The 17,169-nt window shown below is 44.5% G+C and overlaps 1 protein-coding gene across 1 annotated transcript in view; it reads right to left on the bottom strand.

Moving 5' to 3' along the window:
* Positions 1-17,169, bottom strand: part of NCEH1 (neutral cholesterol ester hydrolase 1) — a 30,865-nt gene that overhangs the window by 10,131 nt on the left and 3,565 nt on the right. Inside the window, exons 2-3 of the mRNA XM_070945961.1 lie at positions 3,063-3,294; positions 859-928 (exon numbers count right to left, since the gene is read on the bottom strand). Of these exons, the coding sequence (XP_070802062.1) occupies positions 859-928; positions 3,063-3,294 (302 nt within the window). The remainder of the gene's footprint in view (positions 1-858; positions 929-3,062; positions 3,295-17,169) is intronic.

The following is a 17,169-nucleotide window of genomic DNA, read 5'->3' as shown; positions in this document are numbered from 1 at the left end:
AGGCAAAAAGAATTCAAAGTGGAAGGTAGGACTTCAGAAGCTAAGATGAAAACCAAACACATCACATTATGGTTCAGGTAATTTAATGACTGAAGATTTAGCCAAGGACAGTGATGGCTAACCTACTCTGAACCGAGTGCCCAAAGTGTGTGCCTGAACCCCGAAAATGCAATGCATGCGTGGCCCCCGCACATGAGCCCCACCCACACAGCCCCTGCGCATGTGCCTCCCTGTGTATGAACACATGGTCCCCCCACGTGCATGCGTGCACAGCCCCACAAACACCCCACCCTGTGTACGGCCCCCCCCCATGCCTCCCGCCCCGTGTACAGGCCCCCCCATGCGCCGCTCCCTACCCCCATGCATGCATGGCCCCCACACACATGCCCCCCCCCACATGTACGGCAGAGACCCGATGACCAGTTGGCCGGAGGGAGGTATGTATGCATGCGCGGCGGAGCTGAACTGGGGTGACAGCTCGCATGCCCACAGAGAGGGCCCTGCATGCCACCTGTGACACGCGTGCCATAGGTTCGCCATCACGGCCTAGGATACAATACTGAATGCTAAAATCAGAGCTTATTTTAGTACAGCTATAAATATGGATGGAACCATTTGTCATGAAGGTGAACCATTTGTTTATTCTTGCCAAGAAAGCTATAATGATCGGTGTATGGAACTGAGTTCGCTGAATGGTATGCATCGCTTATCCTTCATTCTCCATATTCTAAGTTCTACTCTGTAGCAATTTATTTATTATTTTTTCCTTTCCTCTTCTCGAATCTTGCCAAACAATAAAAAGACAATTTAAAACCCAGTCGATACCAGTTTCTTAATTATTGATTGCAACATACTTACTCAATTGAGATAACTACAGCATCGAGAGATTCAGCCATAATCTCACAGAGATGATTATAGTAGCCTCCTTCTGCAGGGAGAGACAGCCAAGGATGAGAGAGAAGCCAATGCTGACAATAGAGTTGCAAAAGATCCAGAAAACAGATATTTTTATTTGTAATATTTGCAGAGGTACATATTCTGCAAATGACGTTACTGATGCATAAAACATTTCTGTTGGACTTTCGAGAAGTCCAAGATTGCCAATTTTTTTTTAAAGGGGGGTGGGTAGGATATCCAGAACAATTTTTTAAAAAAAGGAAAAAAGGGAAATCCCAAAATCAAAACCCCCAACCTAATTAGGACTTTATGGTAACTGGCCACAGAATTCTGAAAAACAGAGTCCAGAGTCACCTTGTTGTAGGGGAGAAATTTAATAATAAATAAAAAAGGTCAAAAGATCCCTGGTTTTTCTGTACATGTTATTTTCAGCAACCCAATTTAGGGAAAAATGGATTGCCACTAGGATTATGGATTCAAGAGCAGAAAGATGCTTCAGATGGTGTAGGTGAGCTCACTTTAAAGCAGCTGCATCTTTTCTAGGGATCATGAGGCAGCTGCACAAGGCAGCCACATGTTCTTGGGAGAGAAGATGCAGCTTCTTTAAAAGCCTGAAACTAGGTGCTGCGTGACCATGCTTTTGTGTTCCATGGCACCTTCTGTGTTCAAACTCTAAGTGCGGCAAATTTCTACTGTACAAGTAGTAGTAATAAAGGGGATTATTTGAAGCTCAGGGTTGACATGAGGACTCTCTGGTGTTCTCCGAGCTTGCTTGTTTTCTTGCAGATGTTTATTACCCAAACTAGGTAGCATCATCAGTGCCAGTGATGATGTTACCTTGTTTGGGTAATGAAACATCTGCAAGAAAACAAGCTCGGAGAGCACCAAGGACCCTTCGTGTACAAGTAGTTCTTGGTTAATGACTACCCGCTCAGAGGTCAAAGCTACAAATGCTGCTGAATGAGTAGTTCTTGTGACCAGAATGGTTCTTACGACTAAGTCATCAAAACTCCAGCTGTCCGGTACTCCTGTGGTCATAATCTCATGATCTGGGCATTTGGCAACCGGCTTGCCCTTAGGAGGGTTGAAGTATCGAGCAGTCACATAATCACCATGAGCCACGGTGGTCCAGTGGTTAGAATGTAGTATTGCAGGCTACTTCTGCTGACTGCCGGCTGCCTGCAATTTGGCAGATCGAATCTCACCAGGTTCAAGGTTGACTCAGCCTTCCATCCCTCCGAGGTCAGTAAAATGAGGACCCAGATTGTTGGGGTTTACAGATATGCTGACTCTGTAAACTGCTTAGAGAGGGCTGTAAAGCACTGTGAAGTGGCATATAAGTCTAAGTGCTATTGCTATTTGTGACCATCCTGCTGGCTTCCCCACTCACTGTGCTTGTCGAAGCTGGCAGGAAACTGTGAGGATTTCTTTTTTCTTTTTTTAATTTGATTTATATGCCGCCCTTCTCCGGAGACTCAGGGCGGCTTACAATGCGTTAAGCAATAGCCTTCATTCTTTTGTATATTTTATACAAAGTCAGCTTATTGCCCCCACAAACTGGGTCCTCATTTCACCTACCTTAGAAAGGATGGAAGGCTGAGTCAACCTTGAGCCTTGGAGAGATTCGAACCAGCAGAAATTGCAGGCAGCTGTGTTAATAACAGGGTGCACTAAACCACTGTACTATCAAGGCTCCTCTTTGCTTAACAAACCATAATCCTCGCTTAGCAACGGCAGTGGGACCGTCTGGATTGCCGTTGCTAAGCGATGTGGCCCTGTGGCATCATGTTTTACAAGAGCAGTGCGTAGTGACAGATATTCCAGTCCCAATTACTATCGCTAAGTCAGGACTGCCTGCAGAGAGTTAGTGATCGCAAGATGGGGAAGAACAAGAAATACGACACGCAGCCCACGGCCAACTCGCCACAGGATAACTCACCACAGGATATAAGTTACACTAATTTCCGAGAAATAATGGAATAGATTCATTAAAGAAAGGATCCCCAAGGAGGGACGAAATGAAATGTGAATGACAAAAATTAAAATGATTTTTTTTTTAACCACTTTAAATAATTGAATTGAATTGCTAAATTGTCCTGCAGCAAATTGTCCTGTGGCGAATTGGCTGCGGTCAGTTGGTCCCATTCCACTTTCGGACTGCTTACTTGTACTTAACAAAGCCCATCCTCCTCCATGGATGTAGACGATGCTCCGATGTAACATCTTCTGGCTGATCTGAGTATCTGGCTGATACACTCGGACCTCAACACCATCAAATATGGCATCTGTTATCTTCACAGGCCGTGTAGAGGGCAAATTCAGGCTCTCCAACCAACTAACAAAACTATTTAGCAATTTTGCATGGTGGCCCAGTCCTATGTAATGAGCCAGGTTGCACTAAGGGGGAAAAAAAAGGAAGAGTGAAAGGCAGCAGTGAAATCCGGCCGGATCTATCCGGCTTGCACGAACTGGTAGCGCCGGGAGGCTCCGCCCACCCGCCAGGATGTCATTACGTCCCAGTTTTTACCGTTTGCACATGCGCAGAAGAGGCGCGCATGCTCACACTCCTGAACCGATAGCGAAGGTAAGTGCATTTCACCGCTGGCGAAAAGGCAAAGGATTTGAAAGACATGCTGCATAATTAAATCCACAGACACACATACGGTATGATATATGTATAAAACTTAATACTACAGTAACTGCAGTAGAATAGAACTGCATCAGAAGCCCTGCTGGGGGAATGGTTAGAATGCAATACAGGTCGTCCTCAACTTACGACCGCAATTGAGCCCCAACATTTCTGTTGCTAAGTGAGACAGTTGTTAAGTGGATTTTGCCCCATTTAATGACCGTCTTGCCATAGTTGTTAAGTGAATCAATGCCGTTATTAAGTTAGTAACAAGGTTGTTAAGTGAATCTGACTTCCCCATTGACATTGACAAGTTGCAAAAGGGGATCACATGGCCTTGGGACACTGCAACCGTCATAACCATGAACCCATAGCCAAGCATCTGAATTTAGATCACATGACAGCAGGGATGCTGAAGTGGTCATTAAAAAAAGTCATAAGTCACTTTTTTCAATGCTGTGGTAACTTTGGCCAGTAAGGGAATTGTTGTACAGGTAGTCCTCGACTTACGACCACAATGGAGCCCAAAATTCCTGAAGTTGAGACATTTGTTAAGTGAATTTTGCCCCATTTTATGACCTTTCTTGCCACCGTTAAGTGAAACTTTGCAGGTGATAAGTTAGTAACCCGGTTGTTATGCAAATCTGGCTTCCAGTTGACTTGGCTGGTCAGAAAGTCGCAAAAGGTAAAATCATGTGACCTTGGGACACAGCAACGGTCATAAATATGAACCAGATGCCAAGCGTCTGAATTTTGATCACAGGATCATGGGGAAGCTGCAAAGGTTGTCCCTGTGAAAAACGGTCATAAGTCCCATTTTTCAGTGCCGTTGTAACTTCGAACGGTCACTAAATGAACTGTTGTAACTCGAGGACTACCTGTACGTTATCCTTCTTCTTACATTAAGACTGAAAGTATAGATTCTGTGGGGCTGACCATTTGGCCCCTAAAGTCTGGGTAAAATAGTAGTAACTGTGAGAGGGATCTTGGAGTCCTAGCGGACAACCATTTAAATATGAGCCAGCCGTGTGCAGCAGCTGCCAAAAAAGCCAACACAGTTCTGGTCTGCATAAACAGAGGGACAGAATCAAGATCACGTGAAGTTTTAATATCACTTTATCATGCCTTGGTAAGGCCACACTTGGAATACTGCATCCAATTTTGGTTGCCACGATGTAAAAAAGATGTTGAGACTCTAGAAAGAGTGCAGAGAAGAGCAACAAAGATGATTAGGGGACTGGAAACTAAAACATATGAAGAATGGTTGCAGGAATTGGGTATGTCTAGTTTGATGAAAAGAAGGACTAGGGGTGACATGATAGCAGTGTTCCAATATCTCAGGGGCTGCCACAAAGAAGAGGGAGTCAAGCTATCCTCCAAAGCACCTGAGGGCAGGACAAGAAGCAATGGGTGGAAACTAATCAAGGAGAGAAGCAACCTAGAACTAAGGAGAAATTTCCTGACAGTTAGAACAATTAATTAGTGGAACAACTTGCCTCCGGAAGTTGTGAATGCTCCAACACTGGAAGTTTTTAAGCAGATGTTGGATAACCATTTGTGTGAAGTAGTGTAGAGTTTCCTGCCTAGGCAGGGGGTTGGACTAGAAGACCTCCAAGGTCCCTTCCAACTCTGTTATTCTATTCTAAAAAAAAACCCAACCTCTATCTCACAGGTGTTAAGCTTGTGGTATCACATTGCTGTCACGTGACTTATCGTGACTTCATTCCCTTCACAGAGCTGGGTGGGTGTGGTCTGCGTCTGATGCATCCGGTCCGCGAGCCGCCAGTTTGACACCCCTGCTCTAGCTCAAACCGCATATGCACAATCTTTCTATTTCATGAAAGGGTCATGGGAGGAAATCCTGCAGGCTTTGTTTAGGATAACTAAATAGGATAACATGCCATCCACAAAGGTCATCAGAACTCATTTGGACTGAGGCAATCAAGAAATGGCATAAATAATACGTAAATACCCTGTTTTCCCCAAAATAAGACATCCCCTAATAATAAGCCCAATCGGGCTTTTGAGTGCATGGCAATAAGGCCAAGCGCTTATTTCAGGGTTCAAAAAAATATAAGACAGGGTCTTATTTTTGGAGAAACACAGTATATTTGGTGATCTTAATCTATTTCATCTACATTATAGGAGAGGTGGGGTTTTAAAATATAAGGGCATAGAGCTGGGTGCATCAGCTAGAAACCTTTACACAAAAAAGCAAGATAAATAAGTAACGAATAAAATAAATGTGAAATGTAAGTAAATGCCAGCAACTACAAGATTAGAAAGTTGAGCCTTTGTCCGGCTGGTGAGCAATGTAATGTAGAGAAAAAATGCCTTGCATAACTGGGGAGGATACGGATTGAGTACTTTATGTCCTCAAGTAAACCCTCGGGGAACCAGACAACAGACAAATTGCAGCATGTCTTGCTAAGTCAGAACTGGGTAAAATTCAGTGACTGTGCTTTAGATATCATAAGAGCAGCTTCTAGTGTCCAAGGGTCAGAGTTAAGCATGTAGCAATCATTAGCAGAGGTGATCAGGAAAATAAAATTTACAGATGACATTATGCCTCAATGACTTCATGAAAATCCACAATGGAGTTTTCTTGGGAACAGTATGCAACTGGTTCTCCATTGAGGCCTTCTTATAGGCTTTTTTTTTTTTTTTTTAAAAATCCAGGCTAGCCTCTAGCACTAATGGTCTGTCATTCAAGAAGCAACCTAGTTATTACATTTGCTTAGTTAATAAGAGTTGGAAGGGACCTTGGAGGTCTTCCTATTCAATCAGTGGTGGGATTCAAATTTTTTTACTACCGGTTCTGTGAGCATGGCTTTGTGGGCGTGGCATGACATGGCTTGGTAGGCGTGGCATGTCTTGGCTTGGTGGGCGTGGCATGGCTTGGTGGGCGTGACAGGAGAAGGATACTGTAAAGTCTCTATTCCCACCAGTGGTGGGTTTCAAATTTTTTTACTACCGATTCTGTGGTTGTGGGTTGGTGGGCGTGGCATGGCTTGGTGGGCGTGGCTTGGGGTGTGTGGCAGGGGAAGGATACTGAAAAATCTCCATTCCCACCCCACTCCAGGAGAAGGTTCCTGAAAAATCCCCATTTCCTCCCAATCAGTTGGGACTCGGGAGGCAGAGAATAGATAGGGGCGGGGCCAGTCAGAGATGGTATTTACCGGTTCTCCGAACTACTTAAAATTTCTGCTACTGGTTCTCCAGAACTGGTCAGAACCTGCTGAATACCACCTTTGTAGCCAGCCCCTGCTCAAGCAGGAAACCCTATACCAGTTCAACAAGATCAACCAAGAATGGCTAGATGCTATCACTGAGGGGGAAAAATGCAAATAATAGCTGATATTAGCTAACTCCTGCCTCCTTCAACTCACAAAAGTAAGTTCCACTAATTTCAGTGAGACTCCCATCTAGATAACTGGGCACAGGATAGCTGTCAGAACTACTTGTATTTTTTACGTGCTTTCAAACTGCTAGGCTGGCAGAACCCTTTACATGCAGATTTTTGTTCTCTCCAGCAGGAAATCCATGTATTAGGTGTAGAAAGGGGTTACAGCTTTCTTTGCCTAGTTTTGTAAATATCGAGGCATATTTGGTCAGAGAGAAACATTAACTGTTGTTGGTACAACACACTTCCAACCCTCTGCTCTCTGGTATTATCCTCAAGGGTGGAGGAGGGAGACAGACAGATTAAGGTTGCCATCTTTTAACAACCCGACCTACTACCAAAAGCAGTTTGTTTTCTTTCAGGATTGGATGAATGTGGAGTTGCAGGCAGGGGTGGGCTTCAAAAATTTTAGCAAGGGGTTCTCTGCCCGGTTGCTGGGTGGGCGTGGCCATGGTGGGTGTGGCTTAGTTGGCCTCCTGCACCCTGGTGGTGGTGGGGGTGCTTTTGCCCTCCTGGGCTCCAGAGGCTTTCCTTGAGCCCCCGAGAGGGAGAAAACGGCCTCCCCAGGTTCCGGAGGCCCTCTAGAGGCCGGAAACGAGCCCGTTTCCAGCTTTCCCAAACTTCCAGTAGGCCCATTTTTCATCCTTCCCGAACCTCTGTGTGTGCCCTGCAGTTACCTGCATCCAAAACGGGCTGTGTGGGGACTCCTGGGAGGGGCAGGGCGGGGTGGGAGGGACCAGCCAGGAGTGGGATTTGGAGGTTCTCCGAACTGCACAGAATCTTAGCTAGAGATTCTCCCGAACCCCTGTGAACCCCCAGCAGCCCACCTCTGGTAGCAGGGCAAGAAGAATCTCATTTCAGAAGCACTTTATATAACTACAGTGGTCAAGATCTGGAGCTTGTCAGGCAATACAACCACATGATCCGGCTTGCTGTTCTCAGTCAGTCACCTGCTTGGCCTTTGCAATAAATGGTCAATTCTACCCACAGCAACAAAGCTGTGGTTTCTCACTCAATTATTTTAGGAACATAGAAGGGAATCAAGAGAGAAATCAAGAGGGGTTAAATAAGTGCAATTGCAGAGTGCTGGTTTAGTAAACTTTGATTAAATTCAATGTTTCAATTGTAGCATGGTTGTTAAAGTGAATCTGGTTTCTGCTTTGGCTTTGCTTGTCACAAAAGGTCACAGTGTCACACAGCGACCCCAGGACACTGCAATCGTCATAAATACACGCCAGTTGCCAAGCGGGCAAATTTTGATCACGTGACTCTGGGGATGCTGTAGCAGTCGTAAGTGTGAAAAGGGGTCATAAGTCACTTGTTTCAGTGCCGTTGTAACTTCAAGAGTCACTAAGCAAACTGTTGTAAGTTGAGGACTACTTGTAATGATGGCATTACAGTGGTGGCGGTGCAGTGGTTAGAATACAGTACTGCAGGCTACTTCTGCCGACTGCCGGCTGCCTGCAATTTGGCAGTTCGAATCTCACCAGGCTCAAGGTTGACTCAGCCTTCCATCCTTCCGAGGTCAGTAAAAGTCAAGGACAGCCTGAGGTCAAGGCAAATAGTGTCCTGAATATTGCTTGCATAATTTCCACTGTCATGAAGTTATATGGAGTGGCATTCAAGTTTGAAATAACAATCTCTGTTAATACAGGTAGCCCTCGACTTACAACAATTCATTTAGTGACCGTTCAAAGTGAAAAACGGCACTGGAAATAAAAAGTGACTTATGATCATTTTTCACACTTACGACCGTTGCGGCATCCCCATGGTTATGGGATCAAAATTCAGATGCTTGGCAACTGAGCTGTATTTATGACGGCTGCGGTGACCTGGGGTCATGGAATCGCCTCGTGCGTCCTTCTGACGAGCAAAGTCAATGGGGAAGGCAGATTCACTTAACAACCACGTTACTAATGTTATCAATGGCAGTGATTCACTTAACCACTTTACAAGAAAGGTCATAAAATGGGGGCAAAACTCACTTAAGAAATGTCTCACTTAGCGACAGACATCTGGGTCTCCCTTGTGTTGGTAACTTGAAGACTACTATAATGCAAATGACTCTTCCACATGCTTCTTAAACTCTTTGTTTCCTTGTCGTTTTTTAAATTCTGCTCCAGGGAATTCAGGAGTTTCTAGGAACCTTAGCCAGTAACCCTCTGGGAGAAGATAAATCAAGACGGATGACTCAAGAAAGCTTTCTTGGCTGTATCTACTCCTCTACTAATTATGTACAGCAAATTAAAGTGTCGCCTATTTTTCAGCAATGCCTACGTAACCCTTGGCTGTTACCTACCAAGGTTGTCAGCTCCATAATCTTTACAAATCAAGATGTCTTGATGTGGGAAGTATTTCACATGGAGAGACATTTGAAAAACTGTTGAAACTGATGCTCCCTTTAGATAAGTCTAGATTTTCTGCCAATTAAAGGTGAGAGGGTAATCTGAGAGTTTCCTAGACCTTCAGCTAAATAAGTAAAGGATTATTATTATTATTATTATTATTATTATTATTGAATAAATAAATACTCTGTCTTGCACACTGGCAAAAAAAAAATCAAAACATAAAATACAAATTAGATGGCCATGACCTTGTAGACAACCCTTACTCTGTCAAGGACCTTGGAGTACTCATATCAAATGATCTAAGTGCCAGAGCCCACTGTAACAACATTGCCAAAAAGGTATTAAGAGTTGTTAACCTAATCTTGCATAGTGTCTTCTCTGGTAATATTGTACTACTAACTAGAGCATACAAAATATTTGCTAGATCAATTCTCAAATACAGCTCATCTGTCTGGAACCCACACTGCATATCGGACATAAATACAATTGAGAGAGTCCAGAGATATTTTACGAGAAGAGTCCTCCATTCCTCTACCTGCAAAAAAATACCTTATGGCACCAGACTTCAAATTTTGGGCTAAAACAACTTAGAACTATGCCGACTTCGGTCTGATCAAAGTATAGTACATAAAATTATCTGCCACAATGTCCTACCTGTCAATGACTACTTCAGCTTCAACCACAACAATACACAAGCAAATAATAGATACAAACTCAAGGTAAACCGCTCCAAACTCGATTGCAGAAAATATGACTTCAGTAACAGAGTGGTCAATGCCTGGAATGCACTACCTGACTCTATAGTTTCTTCCCCAAACCCCAAAACTTTAACTGTAGACTGTCTACTGTTGACCTCACCCCATTCCTAAGAGGTCTGTAAGGGGCGTGCATAAGTGCACCAGCAGGCCTACTGTCCCTGTCCTAATATTCCTTTTTACTCTTACTCTTTTCATGTATTCAAATTATGTTTATACTTTTACCTGTTATTTTATATATGCTTGACAAATAACTAACTAAATAAAATAAATAAATAAGCTACCCCAAGAATCTTATCCTGAGCCTTGAAGTTCCTGCCAGGATACAATTTCTTACACATTTTTCCCGCCCTTCTTAAAAACAAACGTGGCAGGAAAGGAATGCGTCTAGGAAAGAGAACGGAGGAATGGTGGGGCTGACTTTTTGTGCCGAGTACAGTGAGGTTGTGTGGGAAGAATCACACCTAGAAATATCAAACTGTGTTGCATGGGTGAGGTAGATTACCCAAACTATAGATAGCTCTCGACTCATAGGCCACAATTGAGACCAGAATCACTAAGCAAATTGGCTGTAAAAATGAATGGGCCCAATTTTATAACCTTTTTTTTGACATGCAGTTTTTAAACAAATCACTGCAGTTGTTAAGTGAATCACATGGCCGTTAAGTGAATCCAACTACCCCCTTGACTTTCCTTGACAGAAGCTGGCTGGGAAGATTTAAAAAACAACAGTGATCACATGACCAAAGGATGCTGCGACCCTCATAAATAAATGCTGGTTTTCGAGCATCCAAATTTTGATCACGTGACCATAGAGATGCTGCTACCGTCGTAAGAGCGAGAACTGGTTCTAAGACATTTTCAGCGACTCGCTTTTCAGGGCTGTTGTAACTTTGAACGGTCACTAAGTGAATGGTTGTAAGTCGAGTACTGCTTGTATTACCGAAATGTTCTAGTTCAGTGATGGCTAACATTTTTGCCATTGTGTGCCAGGAGGGGTGGGGCAGGGGGCAAGGTCACGCGCATTTCCACACTCATAATTCTATGCGCCCTGCCCCTGCGCATGCTGACCCCCCCCGGTATGCCCCCCCACTCCCCCCGCTCCTGGCACGTGATAGCCCAGTAGGCCCGTTTTTCTCTCTCACCTAGCTCCAGAGTCTTTCTAGGAGTCTGGGGAGGGCAGAAACGGCCTTCCCCACCCTCCAGAGGCCAGAAACGGCCCGTTTGCCAACTTCCGGTGGGATCATTTCTGGACTCTGGAGGGACTCCAGGGGCTGGTGGTGGGGAAGACCATTTTTGCCCTCCCTAGACTCCTAGAAAGGCTCTGGAGCAGGGGTGGGTTCTAAATTTTTTTACTACCGGTTCTGTGGGCGTGGCTTATTTTGTGGCTGTGGCTTGGAGGTCATGTGACTAGGTGGGTGTGGCTAGCTGGTCAGAGTCATTTCTGTAAGGTCCTCGCACTTACGACCAGTCCTCGCACTTACGACCCGACTCATTTGTTTGCTTTTAACACTGATCAGCTGTAGGACGGCCCTTTGAAGCCCCGCGGCAAGAGTTTAAACAGTTTTTTTCCCTCTAGTCATCAGGAGGCAGCAATAGATTGGGGGTGGGACCAAATAAAAGGTAAGAATAACGTGGGGGGGGGTGGGAGGGGGAGGAGAACCAGTTCGGTGACATCATATCATCACCGCTACCGGCTCGGCCGAACCGGACCGAATTGGGAGAAACCCACCACTGCTCTGGAGCCAGGTGAGAGAGAAAAACTTCCCCCCCCCGAGGCCCTCCAGAGGCAGGAAACAGCCTGTTTCCCTATTTCTGGTGGGCCCAGAAGGCCCGAAAATCAGCTGGCCAGCACACACATGCACGCCGGAGCTGAGCTCGCATGCCCACTGACATGGCTACACGTGCCACCTGTGGCACGCGTGCCATAGGTTCGCCATGGTTCTAATTCAACACTGTAAATAAATAGAACCAACACCTGCATATGGGATACATGTGAACCCATGCACGGGGTGGTATAAATGTCATGTCAAAAAACAGTAAATCTGAAAAGCCATTTATTCAATGTTCCAAACCGGTAAATCTGGATTCGTACTTTTCTTTTTTTAAAAGATCATCCCCAGGCATGGGGTTGCTCTTGATCGTTTTTTTTTTCCCAGTTCAAGAGAAAAAACAAGCCCCAGGCATTACAGCTGAAGTTTGTCATTGTTCATTTGATAGCAGGGAGGACCAAGCTACATCAACCTAACCATTCTTATTGGCCTGCTTACTCAATTCCAATAAGTCAGGGTACAAATGTTATTGCAATATGTAAAATTGCCTAATCTGTGTATGTTATGTTATGTTATGTTATGTTTATTAGATTTCTATACCGCCCTTCTCCTGGAGGACTCAGAGCGGTGTTCAGCCATATTAAAACACATATAAATTTATAAAATTTAAAACAATTTAAAATCGAATATATAAAAATTTGGCCCATAGATTAAAACAAACCTACACCCATTCTAAAATTCGTATTATGCCAGGCCGGCTTGTTGAAACAAAAGGGTCTTCAAGGTGCAGCAAAAGGTACGCAGGTCGGGGATGAGACGAACCTCAAGGGGCAGCTCATTCCAGAGGGCTGGTGCCCCCACAGAGAAGGCTCTCCCCCTGGGTGTCGCCAGTCAGCATTGTTTGGCCAACGGCACCCTGAGGAGCCCCTCTCTGTGGGAGCGTATTGGCCGGTGGGAGGCTGTTGCTGACAGAAGGCGGTCTCATATATACCCCGGTCCTAAACCATGGAGTGCTTTAAAGGTGGTGACCAACACCTTGAATCGCACTCGGAAGATCACCGGGAGCCAGTGCAGCTCGCTCAGGAGGGGTGTTACGTGGGTGCGCCGAGTCGCCCCCATAACCACCCGCACAGCCGCATTCTGGACCAGTTGGAGTCTCCGAGCGCTCTTCAAGGGGAGCCCCATGTAGAGAGCGTTACAGTAGTCCAGACGTGACGTGACGAGGGCATGAGTGACCGTGTATTTGGCATTGTCTTTTTACTGTGGCTTAGCGATACTGTTTCCCCGAAAATAAGGCTGGGTCTTTTTTTTTTTGGTAATTTTTTTTATTTTTTAATACAAACAAACATTTAATACATCAATCCTCCCTTCCCTGTGACGTCTCTGTGTTATCTTCTAGGCTTCTTCTCTATCTTCCATAAGTTTCTTCTATCTTCATATTCACCCAAACCGTTCTAACATTTCATTTCTAAATCAATATTATAACCATCATTTGTACATAAGGCTGGGTCTTATATTAATTCCCCACCCACCCGAAGATTATTAGGGTTTATTTTGGGGGAAATACAGTTACTAAAATGCGTCTGTCTGTCTGACGATCTTAACTTTATTTTTGGGTAGGGCTTATATTACAAGCATCCTGAAAAACCATGCCAGGGCTAATTTTCCCATTGGGTCTTATTTTTGGGAAAATATGGGTAATATCAGTTGGTCGACAGCCACTTTGGGAAACATCTGTTATTTATTTAGTTTTTTATTTATTTATTTATTTTTAATTTGTGTTCTGGCAAACTCCCGATAACTCTGGGCACTACTTTCTGATTATCTCTTTGGGGTTGGATCAAAGGGTAGCTAACCCAGTCGTGAATCCTGGTCTGTTTTAAAGCTTTGAAAAGGGCTAGGAAAGTAATGAGATATATAATGTTGCATACCTGAGCTGTGTATATGTATCTCATTGGTCAGTCCTTGCATGTAAATAAGAGTCTTGGAGTCCCAGGACCAAGTTCGTACTTTGCACACAAGGTGTCTTTTGTGTTATAACCACAGAGGTTTACGTTACGCTTGATGTTAAGCTCTAAGATACAGCTTGCAAATTATAATAAGCTTAAATCAAATTATGGCTTAACATGAGTTGTGGAGCCAGCCAAATTAAGCTTATTGCAATTGTGCAATCCTTAGTCTGAATTTTGCTGTTTGCTTGCAGACATTTCATTACCTGATTAGATAACATCAGCAGTGCTACTGAGTGTAGGGTTTGCTCTCTGTTTATGTACACCAGCTAGCCCTACCAATGTTTCTAGATTTCTTGGCCAAAGTAATAAGGGTTGGGAGGTATAGCTGCCAATTGTTCTAATTACCATCTCATTCCTGAGCTTGCCAATTGACTATGTACCATCATGATCAGTGGTGGGTTTTACTTACCTTTGCTACCGGTTCGCTCGCTCAAGCGCGTGCCATTTCTGCGCATGTGCAGAGCGTATTTGATTACGTCCAGGTGGGTGGGCAGAGCCTCCCGCTGCCACTACTTCCGGTTTGCCCGAACCGGGGCAAACCAGTTGCAACCCACCACTGATCATGATGGTGAAGAGTTTTAGCATCAAAATAGATTAACCTAGCCCTTCAAGTTTTCCAACAGTAAAGTGATTGCTACTGTAACGGAGTCAACCACCCTGCTTCAGGTCATCCTCTTGCCCCATCTTTCCCAGCAACAGAGACTTTCTCCAGAGAACTGGGTCTTCTCATAATGCCTTCGAAGAGCTCTTTAGTATGAATCATAAACTGACACCAGGTTGCACAAAATGCAATCCAGAGTTCAGTTAACGCAAGGCTCACGTGGCTGATTTGCCTGAATGTCAAGCTTCCAAGAATTCGCTAGCATTCTTGGATTTAGCTTGGCCTTACCACATATTATTAATGAGATTTATATGCCGGACTCAGGGCGGCTCACAACAGTAAAAAAACATCTAATGAAAAAGTTAAAAAGAAATTAAATCCAAATCTCATAATTTAACAGTTAAAAGTGCAATTAAGACTAACAAGTTAAAAATTAAAACCCCATCAGTCCAGGCCAGCCAAACGAAACAGCCACGTTTTCAGGTCGTGACGGAAAGAGCGGAGGTCGGGGACAGAAATACGGTTGAACAGACTCAACCGTATTTCAACCGGAAAACGACTGAATCTTCTAGATCAAGTTAAATCCTAAAACATGCTGCAGTGGGTCATTTTAACACCTGTGAGGTTGTAAAGAGAGGTTGTAAAACGGAGCGAAACTCACTTAATAACTGTCTTGCTTAGCAACAGAAATTTGGGGCTCAATTGCAGTTGTAAGTCGAGAACTAGCTGTATTATGTTGGTTGGAGAGCCAGTTTGGTCTAGGGCAGGAGTCTGCAACCTTAAACATTCAAAGAGCCATTTGGACCCATTTCCCACAGAAAAGGAGCCACAAAACCCTTCCCGTGCCTGACTATTTCTTGAGCGGCCACAAAACTAGCATATGTAGTTGAATTAAATGTTTTGTTTTCTTCTGAAACTTTTCTTTTCTTGGATTTTTCCATGGTTGGCCTACTGGGGTTTGAAAAGCTCAATACATCGCGTACTGGTGGGTGTCGCACATTGGCAGTTGTGATGCATATTTTGAGTGACAGGGAGCCGCAGCAGAGTGGTGAAAGAGCCACATGCGGCTCCAGAGCCGCAGGTTGCTGACCCCTGGTTTAGGGGTTAAGGTACCCATTTAGAAACCAGGAGATGATGACTTCTAGCCCACCCTAGCCACAAAGTCAAACTGGGTGACCTTATTGATTTGATATGTAGCCCAATTTATTACTTCATTAAGTAACTCAAGGCGAAGAATATACATGTGTCTCTCAGCCCATTGTCTCAGGCTTGGGTGATCTGAAAAATAACCAGACCCTGCATTTTTGAGATAACACTAGGAAGACAAAAAAATGTGTTGGTTGATCTGGAAAAGTGTTGGTCATAACCACCTGAAGTATATTGATTATACTACAATGTTTGAAGCAGGGGTGGTCTTCAGACACTATTTCTTCAGCTGAAGAGTTCTATATCCAAACTTTCTCCCACTTGGCATTTTATTCAGATTGCTGTTTCCATAATCTCCATCAAAATTAGATAGGCTAGGGCCGTGATGGCGAACCTATGGCACGGGTGCCACAGGTGGCACATGGAGCCATATTGGTGAGCACGCGAGCTCAGCTCCGGCACGCATGTGTGCGCCGGCCAGTTGATTTTCAGGCCTTCTGGGCCCACCAGAAGTCAGGAAACACATTGTTTCCAGCCTCCGGAGGGTCTCTGGGGGGATGGGGAAGGCCGTGTTTGCCCTCCCCAGGCTCCTAGAAAGGCTCTGGAGCCTGGGGAGAGCGAAAAATGGGCCTACCGGGCCCACCGTGCCATCATGTGCCAAAAGCAGGGGAAGCGGGGGGGGGCAGGGCACATAGAATTATGGATATGGGCACACGTGTGCGTGACCCCCCCACGCTACCCCCACTTTTGGCACGTGATGGCAAAAAGGTTAGCCATCACTGGGCTAGGGATTATGGAAGTAGAGACCCAATCTATTTAGAAGGTTGAGATTGAGAAAGACCACTCACTGTACAGGTAGTCGTTGAGTTACGACCACAATGGGGCCCAAAATGTATGTTGCTAAGCAAAACATTTGTTAAGTGAGTTTGTCCCCCTTTTACGACTTTTCTTGCCACATTTGTTAAGTTAATCGCTGCAGTTGTTAAATGAACGACACTGTTGTTAAGTGAATCTAGTTTCCTCATTGACTTTGCTTACCAGAAGGTTGCAAAAGGTGATTTATTTATTTATTTATTTATTTTTTATTTGATTTATATGCCGCCCTTCTCCGGAGACTCACGGCAGCTTACAATGCGTTAAGCAATAGCCTTCATACTTTTGTATATTTATACAAAGTCAGCTTATTGCCCCCACAATCCGGGTCCTCATTTTACCTACCTTAGAAAGGATGGAAGGCTGAATCAACCTTGAGCCTGGTGAGATTTGAACTTGAAGTAATTGCAGGCAGCTGATGTTAATAACAGTGCTTTAGTTTGCTGCGCCACCAGGGCTCACCAGGGATCACATGACCCCTGGGACACTGTAACCGTCCTAGGCATGAACCAGTTGTCAAGCATCCAAATGTAAATCACATGATCATGGGGATGCTGCAATGGTCATAAGTGTGAAAAATGGTCATAAGTCATTTTTTTCAGCGGTGTTGTAATTTCAAACGGTCACTGAGTGAACTGTTGTAAGTGGAGGATTACCTGTACTCGGTGTTCACCCAATAATAAGCATGGGTGAGTTCTAAAGCTAAGCAGTATCTGTAATAGTACAGTGTGTA

The sequence above is a fragment of the Pituophis catenifer genome, unplaced genomic scaffold (genome assembly GCF_029215685.1).
Source record: "Pituophis catenifer annectens isolate HBS135680 unplaced genomic scaffold, rPitCat1.0.hap2 SCAF_6, whole genome shotgun sequence".
Classification (NCBI taxonomy): domain Eukaryota; kingdom Metazoa; phylum Chordata; class Lepidosauria; order Squamata; family Colubridae; genus Pituophis; species Pituophis catenifer.
The sequence above is the reverse complement of the archived record's forward strand: the minus strand, read 5'-3'. Positions and strand labels throughout refer to the sequence as shown.